The sequence below is a fragment of the Anopheles gambiae genome, chromosome 2 (genome assembly GCF_943734735.2).
Source record: "Anopheles gambiae chromosome 2, idAnoGambNW_F1_1, whole genome shotgun sequence".
Lineage (NCBI taxonomy): Eukaryota > Metazoa > Arthropoda > Insecta > Diptera > Culicidae > Anopheles > Anopheles gambiae.
The window spans coordinates 110938238-110961578 of record NC_064601.1 but is presented as its reverse complement, the minus strand read 5'-3'; the positions used below and the strand labels follow the sequence as shown (position 1 = coordinate 110961578).

At 40.9% G+C, this 23341-nt stretch overlaps 3 protein-coding genes and 1 pseudogene across 3 annotated transcripts; all 4 read left to right on the top strand.

Annotated features, from left to right (window-relative positions):
• Window positions 1-1742: 1742 nt before the first annotated feature.
• Window positions 1743-4431, top strand: LOC4576557 (nose resistant to fluoxetine protein 6; annotated as a pseudogene).
• A 2568-nt stretch (window positions 4432-6999) lies between these two features.
• On the top strand, window positions 7000-9210 carry LOC5666855 (uncharacterized). Its single transcript, XM_001688008.2, has 6 exons — window positions 7000-7146; window positions 7214-7360; window positions 7443-7605; window positions 7680-7811; window positions 7876-8069; window positions 8975-9210. The coding sequence occupies exons 1-6, from the start codon at window positions 7009-7011 to the stop codon at window positions 9149-9151; spliced, it is 951 nt and encodes a 316-aa protein (XP_001688060.2). The 5' UTR covers window positions 7000-7008; the 3' UTR covers window positions 9152-9210.
• A 5-nt stretch (window positions 9211-9215) lies between these two features.
• LOC133391007 (O-acyltransferase like protein-like) lies at window positions 9216-10835 on the top strand (the record flags this gene model as incomplete). Its single annotated transcript, XM_061640543.1, has 5 exons — window positions 9216-9383; window positions 9453-9646; window positions 9722-10202; window positions 10273-10387; window positions 10451-10835. Coding segments are annotated over 5 exons (1056 nt in total), but the record flags the coding sequence as incomplete, so codon positions are not given.
• Window positions 10836-12464: 1629 nt separating this feature from the next.
• Window positions 12465-23263, top strand: LOC1270035 (nose resistant to fluoxetine protein 6). The gene is made up of 12 exons (XM_308694.5): window positions 12465-12833; window positions 19703-19860; window positions 20049-20195; window positions 20693-20987; window positions 21054-21417; window positions 21511-21679; window positions 21896-21975; window positions 22057-22170; window positions 22235-22385; window positions 22451-22780; window positions 22848-22962; window positions 23031-23263. Exons 1-12 carry the CDS (start codon window positions 12692-12694, stop codon window positions 23090-23092), a joined length of 2127 nt encoding a protein of 708 aa, XP_308694.5. The 5' UTR covers window positions 12465-12691; the 3' UTR covers window positions 23093-23263.
• The last annotated feature ends 78 nt before the right edge of the window (window positions 23264-23341 follow it).

The following is a 23341-nucleotide window of genomic DNA, read 5'->3' as shown; positions in this document are numbered from 1 at the left end:
CTGGGGCATTGCGTAGGGTCGGTATCGTTGAATCCGTTTCGAAAATTTCTTTGGTTTACTGTAGTCAGTTGCTTCATGGGACTGGGTGATTGGCCGTGACCAATCACGTGACCGTTTTGTTTAGCGTCGAGTTTCCACCCCCCCCCCCCCCAACCCCCAGACGTTCAGGCATCCAGTTACCCGGGAAACCCACCCCCTCCTGGTTTGCCATATGCCACCATCCGCTCAAGGGGTTGGATCAAGCCCGTGTACCCAAGCTTGGATATGTGGTGGCACACGTTACCACTCTGCACGACGAGGACGTGTCGGAATAGGAGTTGGATGGGAGAGCCTGTATTATCCCTCGAGGGGCTTCGGATCCCATCCCATTGCATTGCATAACCAACTAAACGGTAATTAGATATGTTATCTAAAGCCATCACGCAACCGTAACTCAACATACTAAAGATTCTCCGTGTTCGCGGCGTGTAAAACCAAACATTCAAAATTTGATTGAAATTTAACCAAAAGTAGAATATGTAACATTGTTTTAATGTATTCAATAAATTATTGAAAAGAGATATATTTTTAAAGTTTTTATTTCTATTGAATTTTATGCTATTTAGACTGTTTAAAATAATTCTACCAAAATAATATTACAACTTGTTTCGATAATTATGTTTTATGAATTATTATAGTTGTTATATGCAATTCTTAAAAATAGTTTCACAACTATTCAATATTTGTGTTATTTGTATCAATCATGTGAACATACTAAATATTCAGAAATAATTGTCTATCAAATTCCCCATCGAGGAAGATTACAAAATGCCTTTAGTAGAACTGCTACTCGGGTTTGAGATAAACAGGCGTTATGAATAACACTACCGTAGCGTTAAGGGCTGATCCTTACTGTTGCCAACGATTGTACAGTTATACAATGTTATGACGGGTCGAAGGCACCCTTAGTGGTAACTCCTGAGATGAGCGCCTGGGAACGCGAGTGTGATCGGCTTTAAAGAGTGATCGTCAGGAGACTCAGGACACTATCGAATAGGCGGTCAAGCGAGTAGGACACGAATGTAGCAGTACAGTGCCCGGATAGTTGTTGTGATAAAACGCGTGTGTTTATTCATCATATTACGAACCACACGAAGACGTAACACCGTTGAAAGTGTCGCACTGAGTTGGATAACGAGCTTAATTTAAACCAGATTGTGTTGTGTTGTGAGGTTGAGATAAGATCGCGAAAATGGGGAATCTTCTTTGGCTTTTGGGTTTGCTCTGTGGCTCGCTCGTAGTGCTGATCAATGGAGAATTTATAGAGAGTGAGTTTTAGAGTGAGATGCAATCTTCTTAAGTCGTGTTTGGTGATTTCGTGATGAAACAGAACATTCTGACTTTTAAATGTATTTAGAGAAGTTATAGTTTAGTGGAAACATTATTCAAACACTTGAAAGTATATTCAAGCATTTATATTTAATTTTGAAGTACGTCCTCATAGCCTGGTAATGCTTTTGTTATTTTGTCGAAACAAAAGTCAGCGCAAAGTTAACCTCCTCACGAAGATTAACCTTGAACTGAATAAAAGTACCACGACAGTAAGGCAACATGTTTTTTGCTCCTTTCACTTTTGATATTACTCCATTTCCATTACTTTCACTTACAACGTCGATTGCTTTCCATTGTGACCGTCTGGTTTGTGCGACCTCCCAACGATAAACAAAAAATAAACTTAAATCTCACATTCTACACAGAATCACAGTATCACCGTATGCCGAAACTCTGGCAGATGGATGATTACGACGAATGTCTCGAGTCACCCGGTCCGGGAGAACCGCCGGGCGTGTACTGTGGTTTGTCCGTCGTACTGAAGCCCAACAACCAGTCTGAGCTTTGGAAGCTGATTGAGGTATTGTTGTGCTCTTGAAGATCATTTTTTTTACAATCCAAGCCAATGCTATATTTTTGCTTGCCTTTCAGGAGTTTTCCAGCGACTATAAGCGCCACTATAACCATCAAGTGCTCAAATGGGGTGTTTGCATCAAAAGGTGTCAAAAAGCGATTGAAAAGCTCTCACCAGCGGAAAGAAATGCACTAACGGTGGAGCCATTCCCGATTGATGTTCGGGTATGATGAAGGTGTTGCGGTGGATTGGAATAGAAATGATAGGATAGAATGTAATTTCTTCTTTGCGCTATGTTTTCTGTAGTACAAACTCGATGATGGCATACTGGAAGACATTTCTACGTACCGGGAAGCCTATCAAGATGTCCTGGAAATTTGCGTCAACAAGAAGCTTAACGATACGTACGGTTTGGTTGCCTATACCGAGATACTATCGTGTGATAAATCCACCGATGAGGTTGTTATAGGTAGGATAGCGTAAAAAACACTCTTCACACTTTGACGGCCGCATTATTCGTTTCCGTTTTTTTCACCGGACACCGTAGCTATTTTTTATAAATTGCGCGTGTTGCCGGTTCGTCTTAATAGTGCTTTGCTTTGATATTTTCATTCTTATTCTGTGTGTTTGCCTGCTCTTTTCTGTTTTGAGTAATTTGGGTAGGTTGAAACTGTAACCTATAGCAGTAAAAATGCCGTGAAATAATTAAAAATGTATAATACAATAACCTGCGTGAATTAAAACACTGCATCACACCACAGTGCTGTGCTCGGCCGTTACAGTGTTTAATATCATTTCATTTTAAATACCTTTATTAATCAAATTACAGATGTACTCGATATGTCCTTCCTCATCGTTCTATGCGCGCTCGTATGCTTTGTGACGCTTTCCTCTTGGTACGATAGCTCGATCAACTACAAACGAACCTCCGACCACTACCGACATCCGTTGGACAGCAAACGTATGCTATTTCCGCAAAGCTCTTTTGCATTTATAAGCTGATAATTCAATCTGCTTTTCCAAAGGTAAAATGGTTTGTGTGTCCTTCTCTATTCAACGCAACTGGTACCGGCTAACGTCGCGATCGAAGGACGAACTAAACCAAAAGCTGCGCTTCTTCCATGCGTTCCGATTTCTCACAATAGTACTGGTAATTTTTGGTCATACCTCCTTACTTCTAGTCGTTACACCGACCACTGATTTGGAAAAGCATGAGAGAGTAAGTCTAAAAATAAAATAAAATTAATAAAAAAAAAACTCATAGCCCCTTGTGATGTTTTGCGCTTTTGTTTATGCAAGATGATGCACAGCGTAGGCAGCATGATACTCACGAACGGTGGACAGATCACACAAACGTTTCTTGGAATGAGCGGCGTACTGTTGGCAGTAAAGTTTTGCAGTTTTTCCGAGAAGCGGAAGGGAAAAGTCAGCTTCCTTTACGTTCCATTTGCGATCCTCTATCGTTACGTCAGGTAAGGAGACGTTTCATTATTTTCCATATATTTTTATTATGTTGTTCATATTATCCAAAACATTTCAGATTAACACCGGTGTATGCGTTCGTGATATTGCTGCATGCCACGTGGCTGCTGAAGCTGCAAACTGGCCCACTGTGGCGCTGGGGCGCCGAAACGGAGCAAACATTCTGCCGCCGGAACTGGTGGACGAACCTACTGTACATCAACAACTACGTACATGCTGACGAACCAGTAAGATTATCGTAGAAAAGCAAAAGCTCGTTTCGTTCCCTCTCTAAAAGTTCATCTATATTTTCAGTGTGTCCAGCAGGCATGGTACCTAGGTGCCGAGTTTCAAATATTCATCATCGCACTGATTGTGCTGGTTACGATCGTAAAGATCCTTCGGCAACTACATCCAGGGCGTCCTGACGGGTCTTGTCTACAACGAGCTGCAGAAACGATCGATCAATCTGGCGCAAAGTAAAGTATTTAGCATCGTGTGGCATCTTACTATCGTGATCGTTCCCCTCTCTTGGCTGCCGTCCTACATGTTCTACGTGAATGACTTCCCCACGCCATCGGTGTGGATGGCTGCGTATTTTATCATGTCAAAGAGTCTGTATGGCATCGGTATAGGGATCGTGATTCTTGGCTGCATTTACGGTGTGAACGGTGTGGTGAAGCGTATGCTTAACTATCCGTTCTTTGAACCGCTCGGAAGATTGACGTACGGTGCGTTCCTGGTGCATCCGTTTGTGATGCGCTTTATGTTTGCCAGTGTACGGACACCGGTTCATTACAGTGACTTACTGACGGTAAAGTAGACAGGTAGGCGGGCGAAGGAGATCAGTTTGATACTTACTGTCGATCACTTTGCACTTACAGCTTTCTCTGGTGTTTGGAGCAACGGTTATGTCCTACCTGATGGCATTGGTGCTTTGTCTGCTCATTGAACTCCCCACTTCTGCGCTGCAGAATCATATCTTTGGAAGCTTTAAAGGTAGCTGGAATTTATATGTTTATTTATTGCCAATATATGTGCATTGTTTATTGTGTTTCCCATAGATCAAAAGTCGAACCGTGTAGATCGAGAAAGTGGAACCAATGGTACCAACCAAACGCTTATCATCCCGGGCCTAGCTGGGAAGCAAAGTTAACTGTAAGCGGCATGAGTAGTTTTTGTAGGTCTCATATTCATATTAAATAATTCAATAAATCGTCCAATAATCAAAATTAATTAAAATGATGAATTGTGTTTTTTCTTCGCTGTTTTTGAGTAAAAATAAATCATTCTTGATGTGAATCCTCAATAACCCGTGATCGTTGCATTTATACAACCGAAAGAAACATGCATGATAGAATGTTATTAAACGGCACTGTTCTTAGAAGATGCTTGCATAATCTAATTAACGGTGATCTAAAACCATCATGCAACATCAAATGAACAAACGAAAGTTGCTCAGTATTCTCAGCGTGTAGAACTTTCAAGACTTTTTCACTACACAACGTGAGAGCCATTTACAGTTAGGTCCGTTCATTCAAGCATATTAGCATTAGTTTCCGCTCAATCTCCTGGAAACGATCAACCTCGCCGGTGCTAGAGGAATGCATCTTTTACAAGTGCAGCAAAAGGAAGTATCAGTCCACCACGTAATATTGGAGCAGCGTAACATGGCTAATAATAATAATAATAATAATAATAATAATAATAATAATAATAATAATAATAATAATAATAATAATAAAAATAATAATAATAATAATAATAATAATAATAATAATAATAATAATAATAATAATAATCATAATAATAATAATAATAATAATAATAATAATAATAATAATAATAATAATAATAATAATAATAATAATAATAATAATAATAATAATAATAATAATAATAATAATAATAATAATAATAATAATAATAATAATAATAATAATAATAATAATAATAATAATAATAATAATAATAATAATAATAATAATAATAATAATAATAATAATAATAATGATAATAATAATAATAATAATAATAATAATAATAATAATAATAATAATAATAATAATAATAATAATAATAATAATAATAAAAATAATAATAAAAATAATACAATTAAAAAACTAATATTCATAATTATGTCTTAAGAATTATTTCAGTAGTTATTTTAAATTATTGAAAATATTCTTATAAGTATTCAATCTTTTTTCGACTTTGCTAACTATACGAACAGAATTAAAATTCAGACAAAATTGTCTATCAATTTCTCTTGGAGAGCAATTAAATTAGGAGTACAAAAAAATGCTGCCCTGGCATACAAATAAATAAACAGGCGTTAAGCATAACGCTACCGTAACGTAATGAGCACAGCCTTACTTTTATCAATCTTGTTATCGTTTTAATTTGTCCGAATTATGTTAATTTACTCGTAGCTCAGTATTGAAACTCGGGAATAAACTGTACAGTTTGTTGTGACGACAACCTAGAAGGCACCCTTAGTGGTAACTCAGGAGCTGAGCGCCTGGGAACGCGAGTGTGTTCGGCTTTCACGAATGATCGTCAGGACACTTTCAGAAAAGCGGTCAAGCGAGTAGGACACGAATGTAGCAGTACAGTGCCTGGATAGCTGTAGTGATAAAACGTGCGTGTAGTGATCCATTCTATTACGAAGTGCTGTGGGGTTGAGTTAAGATCGGGAAAATGGGGAATCTTCATTGGCTTTTCGGTTTGCTCTGTGGCTCGCTCGTAGTGCCAATCAATGGAGAATTTATAGAGAGTGAGTTTTAGAGTGAGATGCAATTTTATTAAGTCGTGTTTGGTGATGCCGTGATGAAGCAAAGCTCTCTGACTTTGTATGAATTGTGTTTCGAGAAGTTATAGTTTAGTGAAAACATTACAGGGTTTTTGAGGATTATATAGACATGTTCAGCGAGTTGTAGATTCGTTCAGGCACATAATAGACTCTTTCAGCGAGATATAGAATTGTTCGGAAGTAGGCGTAGACATGTTCAGCGATTCTGTAGTGCTGTCATTTGTTTTGTTTGCACACTGTGCCGCAGGGTTCAATTTTTCATTCTTAAAAGTCCTAAAAGTAGCTAATAATCATTCCTCAAGCTGTTTAATACATAAATTAGTTGAAAAAAGCATATTTTTTCGAAAACCACTTGTTTACCTTCTGATGAGAATGATGCAAGCTGCAGTCCAAGGGATACGAAAGTGACAGCTCTACAGTATAACCGAACACGTGTCTACGCCTACATCCGAACAATTCTATATCTCGCTGAAAAAGTGTATTATATGCCTGAACGAATCTACAACTCGCTGAACATATCTATATAATCCTCGAAAACCCTGTATTCAAACACTTGAGAAAATATTTTAGCATTTCTAATAATTTTTAAAACGTCCTCTTAGTTTTACAATTGATTGTAATATTAAATAAACCTTCTCACAAAGATTAACCTTGAACTCAGTAAAAGTATCACAACAGTGAGGCAACATGTTTTTGTCTCCTTTCACTTTCGATATTACTTCATTTCCATTACTTTCACTTACAACATCGATTGCTCTCCATTGTGACCGTCTGGTTTGTGTGACCTTCCAACGATAAACAAAAAATAAACTTAAATCTCACATTCTACACAGAATCACAGTATCACCGTATGCCGAAACTCTGGCAGATGGATGATTACGACGAATGTCTCGAGTCACCCGGTCCGGGAGAACCGCCGGGCGTGTACTGTGGTTTGTCCGTCGTACTGAAGCCCAACAATCGGTCTGAGCTTTGGAAGCTGATTGAGGTATTGTCGAGCGCTTGAAGACCTGTTATCAATCCAAGCCAATGCTATCTTATTGCTTTCCTTTCAGAAGTTTTCCAGTGACTATAAGCGCCACTACAACCATCAAGTGCTCAAATGGGGTGTTTGCATCAAAAGGTGTCAAAAAGCAATAGAAAAGCTCTCACCAGCGGAAAGAAATGTATTAACGGTGGAGCCATTCCCGATTGATGTTCGGGTATGATGAAGGTGTTGCGGTGGATTGGAATAGAAATGATAGGATAGAATGTAATTTCTTCTTTGCGCTATGTTTTCTGCAGTATAAATTCAATGATGGCATACTGGAAAACATTCCTACGTACCGAGAGGCCTATCACGATGTTCTGGAAATTTGCGTCAACAAGGAGCTTAACGATACGTACGGTTTGGTCGCTCATACCGAGATACTATCGTGTGACAAATCCACCGATGAGGTTGTTATAGGTAAAATATAGCCTATAAATAACTCTAAAAAGTAAGTTAATTTTAATTTACTTACTTAATCGATCAAATTACAGATGCACTCGATATGTCCTTCCTCATCGTTCTATGCGCGCTTGTATGCTTTGTGACGCTTTCCTCCTGGTACGATAGCTCGATGAACTACAAACGAACCTCCGACCACTACCGACATCCGTTGGACAGCAAACGTATGCTATTATCGTAAAGCTCTTTTGCATTTTTAAGCTGATAATTCACTCTTTTCTTCCAAAGGTAAAATGGTTTGGGTATCCTTCTCTATTCAACGCAACTGGTACCGGCTAACGTCGCGATCGAAGGACGAACTAAACCAAAAGCTGCGCTTCTTCCAGCCGTTTCGATTTCTCACCATGTCGCTGGTCATTTTTGGTCATGCCTCCCTGCTTCTTTCCGTCACACCGACCACCGATACGGAGAAGCTGGAAAGGGTAAGTTAAGAAAGTGCAGTGAAACCCCTAATAACGAGTACCCCGTTTTTCGCATAACGAGCAAATCTGTAAGTTCAACAAATACCTGACTTTACGAGTAAAATCTCGCATAACCAGCAATATCGTTTGTGTTCCTGATACACTTTTTTGATGCCGATGTGAAATCGCGATTGGTTAACGTTAGACGTTTCTTTATTTTTGCTTATCACGTAGACAGATGAGAATTCTGATACTAAAAATCGTTATATTGGAGCTTTTGTGATAATGTGAAGTGTCGTATAATTTTATGATGTACATGGGTGTGGGTATATTGACGAGTGCTGTAGATTTGATGCAAATAATACTATCGTAATCTTTGAAAATTTCATTCGTGCTGAAGAACATCTATCGAACATTTCTGGTGTGTTGATTGTGAATTGTGATGATAAAACATATCGATAACGTCAAATTGGTAATACCTAACAAGTTAGCTGTGCAACCATCTGTTCTTAGACACAAACCGTAAAAAGATTGTTTAACATTGTTATTATTTAGCAATGCAAGTGGTGAATTAAATTTATTTTCTTTCATTTCCGTAAGCATCATTCAGATGAAACTGTGCCTTTACAAGCAAATCACGTTTACAAAACAGTAGAAATTGGCAATTGTGGGAAATATTTTCAGAAGCCTTAAATAACCCCTTTTTAAAGAGAATAGATCAATAGTAATGGTAAAAAATAGTAAACTATAAATACCCCAGTTATAAGTATGTTGAAGAAATTTTTCATTTGTTAGATGCATATTATGTTAGATGCGGTTTAAACTCGTTATTCGAGGTTTCGCTGTGTTTAAATATCAAAACAATAAAATAAAAGTATATAGTAAAATACTCCCTTGCAACGCTTTTGCGCCTTTGTTTATGCAAGATAATGCACAGCGTAGGCAGCATGATTCTCACGAACGGAGCGCAGTTCACGCAAACGTTTCTCGGCATAAGTGGCGCACTGTTGGCGATACAGTTTTGCAGCTTTACCGAGAAGCGGAAGGGAAAAGTCAGCTTCCTGTACATTCCATTCGCGATCCTCTATCGTTACGTTAGGTGAGGAGACGTTTTATTATTTTCAGTATATTTTATAGTCTAGTTCATATTATCCAAAACATTTCAGATTAACACCGGTGTATGCGTTCGTGATATTGCTGCATGCCACGTGGCTGCTGAAGCTGCAAACTGGCCCACTGTGGCGCTGGGGCGCCGAAACGGAGCAAACATTCTGCCGCCGGAACTGGTGGACGAACCTACTGTACATCAACAACTACGTACATGCTGACGAGCCAGTAAGATTATCGTAGACAAGTAAAGAAAATCGTTTTGTTCCCTCTCTAAAAGTTCATCTATATTTTCAGTGTGTCCAGCAGGCATGGTACCTTGGTGCCGAGTTTCAAATATTCATCATCGCACTGATCGTGCTGGTTACGATCGTAAAGATCCCCCGTGCAAAGGTCTCCATACTGGGATTGGTGCTACTTGCAGGCTACGTCATTCCCGCGCTCTTCATCTACTACCAAAAGCTAGAGGGAACGTACATTATCACTTTAGAGTAAGATGATCGTGTAATGCACTAGGAGATGAAACTAACCACTCAAACTATCTGTCAACTCATTCCACAACGCAGAGCCCAACGGTATATCTTTTGGTACGACAAGTTTTACCTGAAATCATACATCCCGACGCACATCAACTTCGGGAACTACATCCAGGGCGTGCTGACGGGCGTTATCTACAACGAGCTGCAGAAGCGGTCGATCAATCTGGCGCAAAGTAAAGTATTTCGCGCCGTATGGTATCTTACCTTCGCGATCGTATTCCTCTCGATGCTGCCGTCCTACATGTTCTACGTGAATGACTTCCCCACGCCATCGGTCTGGATGGCTGCGTACTTTGTCGTGTCAAAGAATCTGTACGGCATCGGTACAGGGATCGTGATTCTGGGCCTGATTTACGGTGTGAATGGGGTGTTCAAACGTGTGCTAAACTATCCGTTCTTTGAACCGCTTGGACGGTTGTCGTACGGTGCGTTTCTGGTGCATCCGTTCGTGATGCGCCTCATGTTTTTCAGTGCACGCGGACCGGTTCACTACAGTGACTTACTGACGGTAGAGCAGACGGGCAGGCGGGCGAATGAGGTCATATTGATACTTACTATCGATCTCTTTGCACTTACAGCTTTCTCTGGTGTTTGGAGCAACGGTTATGTCCTGCCTAATGGCATTGGTGCTTTGTCTGCTCATTGAGCTCCCCACTACTGCGCTACAGAATCATCTATTTGGAAGCTTTAAAGGTAGGCGAAAGATATTGTTTAGTAATTGCCACTATATCTGCATTTTTATTACGTCTCCCATAGAGCAAAAAATGAACCATACAGATCGAGAAAGTGGAACCAATGGTACCAATCAAACGCTCATCAACCCTGGCCTTGTTGGGAAGCAAAGTGAACTATAAGCGGCATGAGTACAATTTGTATATCTCATATTCATCAGAAACAATTCAAAAGTTCGTCCAATTAGCAACACTAATTTAAAGTGCATCATTCTGTTTATTTAGATACAAATAAATCATTCTTAGTGTGAATCATCAATTACTCGTTTGCATTTTTAAGACCAAAACAAAATCAAAACCATGGTAGGAGATATTAAAAACCAAAACACCAACATAACCACGAAAGAAAACTGTCCCGATAAACATCGTAACTTTCACCCCGCTCCGTCTTTTCGTTTGACGTCACGGGCATCAAGTATCCCCGATTGGTTCGTTCCACGCGGAATGTGTGCGAGTGCAGCAATAAAATCCATAACAGTGCGGCGCGCCGAAGCCAAACCGAAAGACTTGAGCGCAGCGACACACGACGAACCTTTCCGCAGAAACCGAATCGGACGGGGATTTTTGTTTTTGTGTAGTTCTTTCTTATGTTGCAAAAATATTCGTACGGTGGGAAAACTGGTTCTGTTTTTTTCTTTCTTTCGTTAACAATATCATCCGGATCCTATGGGTTGCCGTTATGCCGGGCTTGAGTGAGCTCCTACGCACCATGCTGACTCAGTGATAGAACACACCACAAAGGTCAATTCTTAGCTGTAAACAATCAATCCTATTCTTCTATGTTCGCATTTGTTGCAGCGAACTTCAGTGACGTGAATGGGCTTTATTGGGTGTAAACGCGTGCAGGATGAATAATAATTCATTATAAATAAAAAATAATAAAAAATTTCAATTTATTTTAATTTGTTCTTACACTATACTCTATTAACGTTCTTTTCGTGTCCGATTATGAGCTAGGAGCGACGATCTCTGTTCGTTATCAAACACAATCTAACGACCAAACGCCGTCCCAAGGACGCGATCAGTATCAGGGTCAATCGTGCATCACCATTTCATCAATTAGCGTTCGTTACACTTTTCGAGCGGTGTTGTTGACGCTGCTACTGTCAAACTGTGCATCCGATTTGAACCCTCTTGACCTTCTTTTTCATTACTTCTTCTTCAGTTTGCAGAAAATTGGATGCTTACGGTATCAATTATCGCCTGAATTTATATCGCCGTACCGTACTGCACGTTGATATTATAGTGCAATTTCTAACCTACGAATGATCGCACGAACCATTTCAATTTGATCGGATGCCTCCGACCGTATGTTCAGTTTCATGTGGAGACTAAAAATCGAAACAACAAATACTCATCCTCAACACAAAGAAATTCATTCATTCTGTCTTTTTTTTTTATTTATTCAAATATTTTTCTTTTCGCCGGATATTCCACCCATAAATTAGCACCAAATGTGCAAGTCATCGTAGTGACGATACAGCTGGCGAGCCCGGCGACTCGGTGTTAGCGGTTTGGTATGACGGGGAAAAGTAGGGAGTGCATTTTTAATTATTAATTATTTTTTACTAGTTCTTTGTAGCGTCATATCCTGATTGAATTGATCGATTAATTGATTAATCGATTGTGTTAATGCCGTATTTGGGGTGTTTATAGTATATTTATCGGTTTGTAAAAATATTCTCAAAATCAACATTCAACTCTTGAAATTATTTTCATTAGTTTAAAAAAAATCCCACAAAAATGTTTCGAATTGATAACATCCCATTCGTTGATACCTTTTCGGTTGAAACGAAACGTGCAAACACGTGGAGCACTGACAAAACCATCTCACTGCTCACCACTCACACAGGGGCGAGCGTGAGAACCATATCACCGTACAGTCCGTACGTTTGAATTTCCACGCCTCACGATCGCTCAGCTCACGCGTACCGCAGCGCGTTGTCACTTGATCGCAGCCCATCTTCACTGCGGTGGCGGGATCGGTTTCGCAACCGATGTATATAGCACACCGATAGGGATACGCGAAGGGTGATTCTAACCAAAACGCCACTGGAACGGATCGGCAAGCGTCAGTCGAGTCCGGAGCATTCGCACGATCGCACGTCGGGAGAAACTGAATGGTATTAGAGCTCGAGGGGCGAATAGTTTGATTTTGCTTGTAATTGTGTGATTATAAATTGTTACATTACTGTGGCTGTGTGTGACAGTGGAATAATAAACAGTGAAGCGTTTGAGCGAATAGTGAGGTTGGGGCTCAGTTGGCATGGAAAGTGATGTGGTGATGAGGGGAAAAATGTACAAAATTGTGATCCAATCGAAAATGGCTTCCCGATCTATCGTTTGGCTATTCGCTGTGTTGCTAATTGCAGCATTTGTACAACACAGTGGGGCTGAGTTCGTGCAATGTAAGTGTTCAAAAAAAAATCTGTTCTAATATTACATTGTTTGTGCAAATATACTTGTGGTATGTGTCTATAAGTGAAGGAGAAACCCAATGCTAAAAGGAACGCAAAATAAATGCCAATAGCATCTAGAAGTGTCTTCAAAGGATTGGAAAGTAAAGCATGGCATTGGGAGTGAAAGCTGGCTCTTATACGTGCTATCAGTTTCTGATAGTCGTTAAAAGCAAATAAACATATTTAAATTTTGCACGCATTCGCTGAAACAGAGCTGACGTGGGAAACATGTTTGAAAACGTTAAATCTGTATTGAATATATTGAAAATGTATAATTATTCACTCAAACTAATGTCCACCCAAGAAAAACACATAGTAAATTTTTAAGAACATTTGAAGTGTGTTTAGTGAATTATGAAGTAGACTAAAATTACCTTAAGTGGATCATTTCTTAAACTCAAAATTCATGAAAAGTATGATTTATTTTAATCACAAAGGTTCTGCATTTATGAAGAAAATATATTCAAAATTATTTTCATCTTTTGTATAAATCATTCAACCTTTTGTATATTTTTATAGCAATAACATTTTGCATTCATTTTAGGATCAAACAAAACACATAAAGCCAAGAGCTTTACATTTCAACCGAACGGCAAATTAACCAAATTTCGCCAGTTGAGCCGATTCTCGTGCAGATTCGCGGCCAGCGCTAATTCGTTTCCCTCGGTGCTAATGGAACCGGTGTCTCCCACAAGAGAAGGTTTTAATTTATTTCAAGCTCAAAACGATGTCAAACCATCAAGAAAAACCGATGTGTTTACGAAGATTTTGAGATGCTGTTTACTGTAAAGCGGCGAAAACGGGGGTTCATTCTGTTACGCTTTTACACGCGTAGAATATTCTAAACGTGGCGTTCTTTCGCTTTACATTTTCCACCCCAAATCGTGCTCCCGGGTGAGGTTGTTTACACCGCTTACGTTGGGTCTCGATATTAAGTTTCAATTCCGGATTAAGATAGCACACTTTTGCACACTAATGGATCAGTCGTTGGGTTTTCTTCATCTAGCTGTGATACGCAATTTGCTCTACCACAAGCATTACTCATACCGTTGTTTACTCGCCCGTCCAATTTTCCCATGTTGAGTATGCTTCTGTTTAGATAGCATATTTGTGGCGGAGGCTTTTTTTATAGTTCTGCATGAATCGCACTATCGCGCCGGTCTTCGCTCTTGCCGGCACAGGAGAGACCTTCGCTTTACGGTCCTAATAAAACGGATCAATAGAGGAATGTGCCACTTCCTTACAGGTGATACAGAACGGGTTTTTAGGCTACGCGTTTCCGGAATCTCGGAATGCTGCATTAACATACAAATTGCAGTACTTCGCATTCGTTTGAGTCTTTTGTGTGATATACGGTTACATTTTTATATTTTCATAATTTCCCACCATTGACTGTCAGCTAGAGTTCTTTCTATGCACAACTCGTTGTCGATTCTGAACTCACGAGCGAGATGTCTTCATTTTACGACTGATTGCACATCATCTCAACCATACCGCGCGGGCGAGAGTGTGTATGTGGGGAACGTGTTAATGACTTCGACCTGCGATTATAGGCCCCTTAAGGGCTCACAGTAGCCCGAACGGAACAGTGCTGTTGTGATAGATACAGTGGGCACAGCTATTTGCTGCTCATTAGCAAAGCAACACTACGGCACTGCAATCAGCATCAATCAGCTTGCATAAATCATAAATCAACAAACGAATAAACGTATCGTTTTTATATTTTTCTTCCGTTTTCGAAGTGAAGCGTCCAAAAACGAGAATACATTTACTTGAATTGGTGAGAAAATTGATAAGCCGGGAAGGGTTTTGACAATGTAAATTATCACCCTTATGTGTAATGTGACCAACGCGGCGCTACGCAGCCAAGGTCAAGGGCGTCACGATCGAGTCGAATAAAGTTACAATTAGGTTAAGAGCGTGACTTTGTCGCATTAAAATAGTGGACCTCACACTCTTTCTCTTACGCACCAACTAATACAAAACAAGAGCAATATAATGCAACCGTTGACCTGCTTACTGATCCTCCACCCTTTCGAAGCCAGGTTTGATGCGTGCTCGGATTTATCGAGCTTTGTTAATTCCGGTCACACAGTGCCGCGTGGCGCTGGGACAGTCCTCCAAGCCCGAAACAATTGCCCAATATAAATGCCTATCTTGCCTATCTTTGGCACGTAGTTGCATGTAGGATGCCAATGCTGTGTTGAGCTGTGCTGTCTGCATTGCTCATCGATTACGGCACGGTTCATCGCTAGACAATGATTGTGGGCAGCAACTCACCTACGGCCCCAGACATGATTGGTTTCATTGATGGAATTGATGAGAGGGGAAAAAATTCCACCCATTTTTTAATTGGCGGGTGCTAAAATTATAGACAAGGATCCCCGGAACCTTATCCGATTGCCGCCGGTTTGTTTGGCTAGAATGGGGTTCTCCCTCAGGGATGCTGTTTGACTTTGCTGCATGGGTGGTTTCTACTGACGTGCAGATGAGAAATCATTTAATTAACGGATTTTACACTGATGCGTTTAGACACGAAAACGATTTGTGGCTAATGTTGCAATCGCTAACAAGCACCTGTGAGAGTAATTTGTTTGGAAAACGGGCTATGATTCAGGAAGTTTATACATTCATATTATATTTTTTAGTATTTTAGTGTTTTTTGTTGCTTTGTTTCATCCGTTATTTGATCTAAGTTATGTTTCTTTTTCTGTTTTGTTTTGCTGCTTCAGGTCTTTATTCATTGTGATTGTGTTGATGATGTTATTCTTCGCTATATATCATCTAACACTTGATCTTTATTGTGGTTTTTTTCTGTTGTATTTTACTGTTCTAGGCATTTATTTATTGTGATTACTTTATCATAGACTTAATATCGTTTTATAAAAAAATAAATCAAAATAAGCATGAGAGCAAACAACCTTCCTATTATAAAATCCAACAACTTGAAAGAGGTCCAATTTGAACACGAGTTAATGTTAAAGTAACTGTGTCAAATTACTATTCAAACCCTTATCACCTTTAACCATTAGTTACTCGGAGCCCTTTTAAAAACAAACACATTTTCTTAAGCTATTCACCACCTCTTAAGCAACGCATTATATTATGCTAGCAAATTACAATGCATATCAGCAGCCGGAAGCAAACCAACCGGCAACCGTCGTGATCGGTCACCACCATGAGTGAGTGATTCACACACTTCCCCTTTCGCAACATTATGCCCGCGTTCGTATCACCTACTCACGGCTTTGGTTTACAAAAAGTGTCGCCACAGTTTTAGGATTTCGGTTCAAACTAAATCACATCGGATCACACCGGACCACACACGGCACCTAACGGCACGGTTGAATTCGGCGCGCGTTTTACCCATTAAGGTGTGGAGTTATTTAATTCCTGTTCTGCTGTTCTGACTCCCCATCCCTCTTCTGGTTTACATTTTGCGCCGCATTTGTGCTTTTCGAAGTGTTTTCAACGTGCGTTGTTTTAAGCGCATCGTGTTTACCTTCCAAAATAATAAAACAAAAGCGGGGTAGGGTATTATTTAGAAGACACGATATCAACGTTCAAGAATCATCCATCAATGGGACGTGCGGAGATTGGTGAGAAGATTTTATGTGTTTTCATTTGCACATCAAACGCTATACCATACGATCAGTCCGTAGTGTGTGGAATGATCATCCAAAGAGGAAACGCACATCGACCACCTTAACCACGATGTTCTAATTAGCAGTGGGATGGAAGCTTCTACAGCGCTTTTTGCCTGCTAAGCTAACGTAGTAGAAGCTTCCACTAGCGGGCCATTCCTTCCATTCTTGGGATGGATGTGTTATGTCACACAAGTTCGCACCCGGCAGGTGTTAAAAACGTTTCCCAAACCGACTCCATCCGGATATTGGAAATTCAAATGGTAAAATGAGGATCTTTCCTAAAAAAGAGACATACTGGAGATAGCTACTGAGACGCTTTGTTTTGTCTCTGAAACAATTAGCATTTTGCAGAGAGGGTTGTAGGTTCATTGACATCTCAGCTTGTTCCAGAATCGATCCAGTGTGACGTGGAATGAACACTTCACCAGAGTCACACATAGTCGTTAAGTCAAATAATGAAAGCCATCCAAACTATGGGCGTCGTTGGCTAGCGGAACGGCTTCTGTAGTGATTGATGGTTAAGGGTTGCTATTAAAAAGTGCTGTAAGACTTGTCACTTCATTACAATTCTTAAACGGGAAATTGTAGACTTTTTGAAGATAAGAAAAAAGTACCTCAGTAGAACGGAGTTGAAGTCTCCGGCGTGAAGAGGGAAACCCGGAAAGCAAGCGCTGTAATAAATCTAACTAACCTCAGTAGAACCGGTTTCAACCATGAAGATGCTTTCAAAGTGAAATTAATGATGGGATACTCCCTCGTGCAATTACACTGGAAGATGTACTTTGCGCCCTAGTTTGTGTGCTCCTACACGCAAATAAAACGGTTTTCCCAGCTCGTGGAACATACGTTTGCAATTTGCAAAGCAGGGGAAAAAATTAAGATCCTCTTTCTCTAATACCAACACCGACAGGTTGATGGCGACATGTGGTCCAAGCTGACCACGTGTAGATGCTGTAGAAAGAGTGGAAAGAAGAACCATCACCAGAACCAGTTCAGACCAGACTGATCCAGGTGATCATGCTGGTAAAGATATGCAAAACCATGGTTAGCCCTTAAGAGATCACCTGCGGAACAGGAACATTTCTGGGCAGAATTGTGTCTTTTGAATTTGGGTAAAAAGAGAGTCAAACGCTTTAGGCAAAAGATGGTGAAGCGAATTAAACCTGTTTTGCGAGCGAATCACATTCACTGACTCGTGGGTCATAAAATTCACGTGGACCAGACGGTTCCACCTGGTAACAGATAAACCTATATCTGAGGGGGATCTGTTTTTGGGCGTTTTTAGGTATGTAGATTGCCTGTCCAGGCTAAGGGATGGCTTTAGTTACAAAAATGGCAACAAAGCAACGATTACCACACCCAAGTTTGTCTAGAAGGTTCTAGAAGCAGGAAAAAAATGTATGAAGCGGGTTGTATGTCGATCGTGCAGTGTTTTAAATTTCAGATTGACGATCATTACTCAACTGGGGTGGTCGTAAAACGCTAATAACCAGCAGCTGAAGCTGCAATTACTCCGGCTACTGTATGGTGGTAATAAACACCATCCTGACAGTTAAACCACACAGATGTATGCAAATGTTATGCGAAATAGTCACAATGAAACTATTGTTTTAGATTTTAGAACGTAGTTCATGGAAAAGATTTGCTGAGTGTTTAAAGTATTAGGAGATCGTTGGAATGCAGGATGCTCAAAATGTAAATAATATTGTCAAAATTTGGAAAAAATATCTTATATTATGACTTGAAACGCCCTTGAAAGTAAAACGAATAATTGTAATTCCTGCTGGAATAAACTACATCGTCATTTAAAATATGTGCCTTTGTTCTATAACTTCCATTTACCTTCCGATCGATCGATTAACCCATAACCAACCCTATCTAACCGCGATTACCGCCGGTCACTGCTGGTTAAATGGATCCCATTTCAACGCATCACATCACAGCCACGGTTCGTCTTTGTTATGCACAGTGTAAAAAAGCTAAATCACCTTCCATAGATGCGCCGAGATATCTTCCTTGTGCACAAACCGTCAACAAGGAACAGGTTTTGCGACCAAACCAGAGTGAAACTAATTCCAGCGACGATACCTTTTTGCTGCATCCCGGGGAACTCCCCAAATGATCTAAAATGATGCATGATGAAACAACGGGGGGAGGCGAATAGACAAACAAACACCTACCAGGTTCAAGTGGGGATGTCAGTGGATTAAGTTATTCTAAATGGTACGGATGCAGGGGGGAAAAACAAACGATCGTGGATGGGATTCATTAATCAATTAAGTGATATAAAGGGTAAATTGTTCGACACCGGTGTCGGTGTAATTATTCGCTTAATGCTTCAATGAGATCATCTTAAGGCGATGAGTACGTGATCTTTTACTTACTCGCAATAACATTGTCTTATAGAAAGACTTTTTGTTTAGATATACGGAGAATAACAACACATATTTAAGGAAATAGCAATCGATCTCACGGTCTCTTCAAGGATGTTTGCATCAAAATCCCATATCCTCAACAATTGCATTCCTTCGAAGCAATAGACATCTGAGCACGATCATGTCAAACCCTTTCCAAAAGTAAATAAATGTACTTTTCCTTTGCAAACACTACAAGAGGCAGGCCCTTCTCTTCCAACGAGAAGAAAAGATGATCGTGACCCTGCAGTCGTGATGGGTTACAAAACTGGTTTAACAGCCGGCACGCGCGCCCGGGCCGGTAGCTGAGCGTGGCAGAGACGTGTTTATGCCCTGGAGAGTCATGTGAGGGGTCTGATATGCGCTGTCTGGCAGACCTGCGTTTTCTGGGGACAGTTTGCGATAGCCTAGCGGGACTTGGTTGCATCATCATAGTACCTACAAACCTAGTTTGGTTTGTAGAGGAGATTAATGAGATGTAGTACAAGGAAGTTGTCGCTCCACTTGAATTTGTGTACCGCATGGGGATTGTAACACTTTTGAACTTCAACCTTGAACTCGTGTGCTTGTAGCTTCCGCGCACTCCGTCACACTCTGTTTTACACTATCAATCATCACTGCGCGAATCAATTAGTACAATATCGTGAGATTAGCGAACGTCCCTCTTAATGATCACACTGCACGCTTGTTTGCATATCTTGAATTCATCTATTAACTCCTCCTATCCTTCTCCTCTCTCTCTCTCTTCTCCTCGCAGTGGATGAATACTATCGTATGCCAAAGATTTACGAGTACGATGACTACGACCGGTGCGTGGCGCAGGCCCCACTCGCCCTAGCAGACGATGCCGTTTACTGTGTCGCACGAACGGTCATCAAACCGGATCAAGAGTCGAGCCTATGGCGACTCATCGAGGTATGTCGCCGGTGCGAGAGGGCAAGGATAGCAACCTTATGGATCTAATTCACCACCCACAAAAAAAACCAGACCAACCATCCGGTTACGCTTGAACTTGACCGCGCGCAGCAGCTGGTTGATAGCGAAATCATTTACATACCATTATGATTCTTTTTTTTTTTTGTCTATTTCTGGAATTTATGTAGACTTTCTCAAACGATACCAGGCGACACTTTCGTCACGATCATCTGGATCGCGGCTTTTGCATCGAACGCTGCCGCCAGCTGGTACAGTCGCTGGACGGGCAGGCGGCGGATGCGCTGTACGTCGACAAGTTTGACATTCCCTTTCCGGTGAGTATCGCTGCGGCGCGGTGTTATTAGTCAGCAACAGGTGGTGGTTTGACGCCCAAACGTTTCGTCAAACAATTCATTCATCTTGAACAAATTACAGCAGCTCTGATAGGCGTCTGGTTTGTTTACTAGCCAAACAAGCTGGTCGGATTCTGTTGACGTTCGGGAAAGTACCATGCTGACGGGCTGTTTGCACGTCACCATGACATGGTATACAATTAATCAATTTACGGTTCATTTGTTTGTGTAAAAATCGCACATGATCGCCACTTCATAGTCTGTTTTTCAAATAATAATATTATCTGATACGCGTACATTCTATTTTTTATAAAATCGGATTAGTCTCACCACTTCATCGTAATACTCATACTTCATTCATAAAACGATAATCTTCAAGACTCGTTCATCTCAGCCTCTCCATTCATTGCGCCGGCTCCAGTCAGTCTGTTACAGCTTGTTCATTTTCTATTCCATCCTTAACACTACTTTATCCACAGTACATCATTAACGCGGACGCATTCAACAATGTGAGCGGCGATCGTGAGCGGTACGGACGGTTGATTAACATCTGTCAGAATTATGCGCTTCGGCAGCAGTACAATCTGTCCGGCTACACCGAAATCGAGTACTGCACCGGTCCCAAGCGTACCGTGCCGATGGATGGGCTGGACATTAGCTTCCTGATCATCACGGCCCTGATCGCGCTGCTTGTGATCAGCTCAACGTGGTACGATCACTACACAAGCCAGCAGCTTGGTAACGAGCACTACAAAAAGGATCTACCGTGTCGAAGTAAGTTTACTCTTGCTACAAGCATTTATCTCAACCATACTAACGAGGCCCTCTTCTTCGTCGTAGAAACGATGGTTCTTACCTCATTCTCGCTCGTCCGCAACTGGTACCGGCTTGTGTCCCGCTCGAAGGATCAGCTGAACGAGGATTTGAAGTTTTTCCAAGCGATCCGATTCTTCACCTTCTGCCTGGTGGTGGTCGGCCATTGTGGTGATCTGTTTACGGCTAGCTCGTTCGCCAACACACAGGACCGGGAAGCCGAATACTACTCCCCACTTGGCCACGTGCTAATTAATGGGTCGATCATCGTGCAGTCGTTCTTCGAGATGAGCGGTTTCCTGCTCAGCATACACTTCTGCACCACGCAGGCGAAGATGAAGCGCATCAGCTGGATTGCCATCTTAGTGACGGTTGGCTATCGTTACATCCGGTAGGTAGTGGTGGGAGTAGATAGCATAACCATTTATCATATCGAGTCGCGAAGGCAGTTCAAGCATATTCTGTGTTGTCTTTTGTTGAACAGGCTTACACCTGCGTACGCATTTATTCTTCTGCTCCATGCAACCTGGTTGCCGAAGCTACAGGATGGTCCGCTGTGGCCACGTGGGGCCGAAGTGGAGCGTAACTTTTGCCGACGGAACTGGTGGACCAATCTGCTGTACGTGAACAACTACGTTCACGCCGACGAACCGGTAGGTGGGGATGAATGCTAACGATGAGTCATTGTGTGGGAATTTCCTGGGCAATTCGTACCTGGAGTTTATTAGCCTTTTGTAGTATAAAACACACCAGAAGTGTCTTGTTAATGATCGTATCATTTTTCGTCTTGGGAAACATCCAATCCTAGCAAAGTGATGAGAATTACTTCGTGAATAATTATTTCAACCTTTTTTATATTCCTTCTACAGTGTCTTCAGCAAGCGTGGTATCTGGCCTGTGACTATCAGCTGTTCACTGTGGGGCTTATTATTCTCGTGGCTGTGACGAAGTATGTGGACGGATGGATTGTTGAATTAAAAGATTATATTTGATTAAAAGCGCATCCTTTGAACAACAATGTTTATTACAGATACAAAAAGTATGTCGTACACATCTTTAGCGTTTCCGGTGTGGTGGCCATCCTGATACCGGCGCTGGTCGTTTACTTCAACCACTTCGATGGAGTGTTTGTTGTCACTTTGCAGTAAGTAGTGTGGTGTTTTATGAGGTATTCATTTGTGCTAAACTTAATATGATAAATTTCACAGGGCAGAACGATTTATCTATTGGTTCGATGAGATGTACCACAAGATCTACATACCGTTCCACACGAACATTGGCTGCTACATCGGTGGCGTAGTTTACGGATATCTGTACTACCGCGTGCGCACCTCCGACAACAAGGGCAATCGATCTGGCGTAAGTATGGAAGATACCGATCGTGTTAACTTTTTCATTAATCAAATCTATTTCTTTCCCAAAAGTTCCTAAAATTCCTCTGGTACATGACGGTGCCGTGCGGCATTCTTACCCTCATGCTCAGCATGATCTTCTACTCGTACAACTTTGAAAAGCCCTCACTGTGGATTGCGCTGTTCTTCCCGCTGCACAAAAACGCCTGGGCACTGTTTGGTGCGATCGTTCTGTACGGTATCATCTACAACTACAATCGGTTCATAAAGAGTGTGGTCAATTTCCCGCTCTTCGTACCGCTGGGGCGCCTGACGTACTGTGCGTACATCAGTCACGTGTTCTTCCTGAAGAACTTCTTCTACGGCACGCGTGACATTGCGTACTTCAGCCACGTGTCTATGGTGAGCTAGGGGAAAGGCAATAATCGATCGAACGCTCTAGTAAACAGTTTTGCTTTTGTCTTTTCAGTACACAAAAGTAATTTCGGTAATAGTGGCATCGTACATTCTAGGAGCAATTGTTGCTCTCACGCTAGAATTTCCCATCTCCGCCCTACAAAAGCACTTGCTATCGAAACAGTTGGGTAAGTAATGGGATAAAGTGAAGTTAAATTGATGAAAAAATGTAACACATTTTACATATCTTTTACAGAAAAACATTCGAAACCTGAACCACCGCGAGAGAACAATAATGTTAGTCCACCGTCCGCCTAACGACACCAAATACGCTTCACTTGGCAACTATTTTAGACTCTAATTTAACTTTAGAGGCGATATTTTAACGCTGAATTTATAGCAATACTCAAAACACATGCTCCTTGTGAACGTAGCCTAAGAAATAATAATTAAAATAAAGGATTTTGGTACAAATATGAAAACTGAAAAGCTGTTCAATTTTTTTGGTAAAAGTATTTTTAAGACGCCCCTATGGCAATCGAAGCAGCCCTGACAAGAAAAACGAAA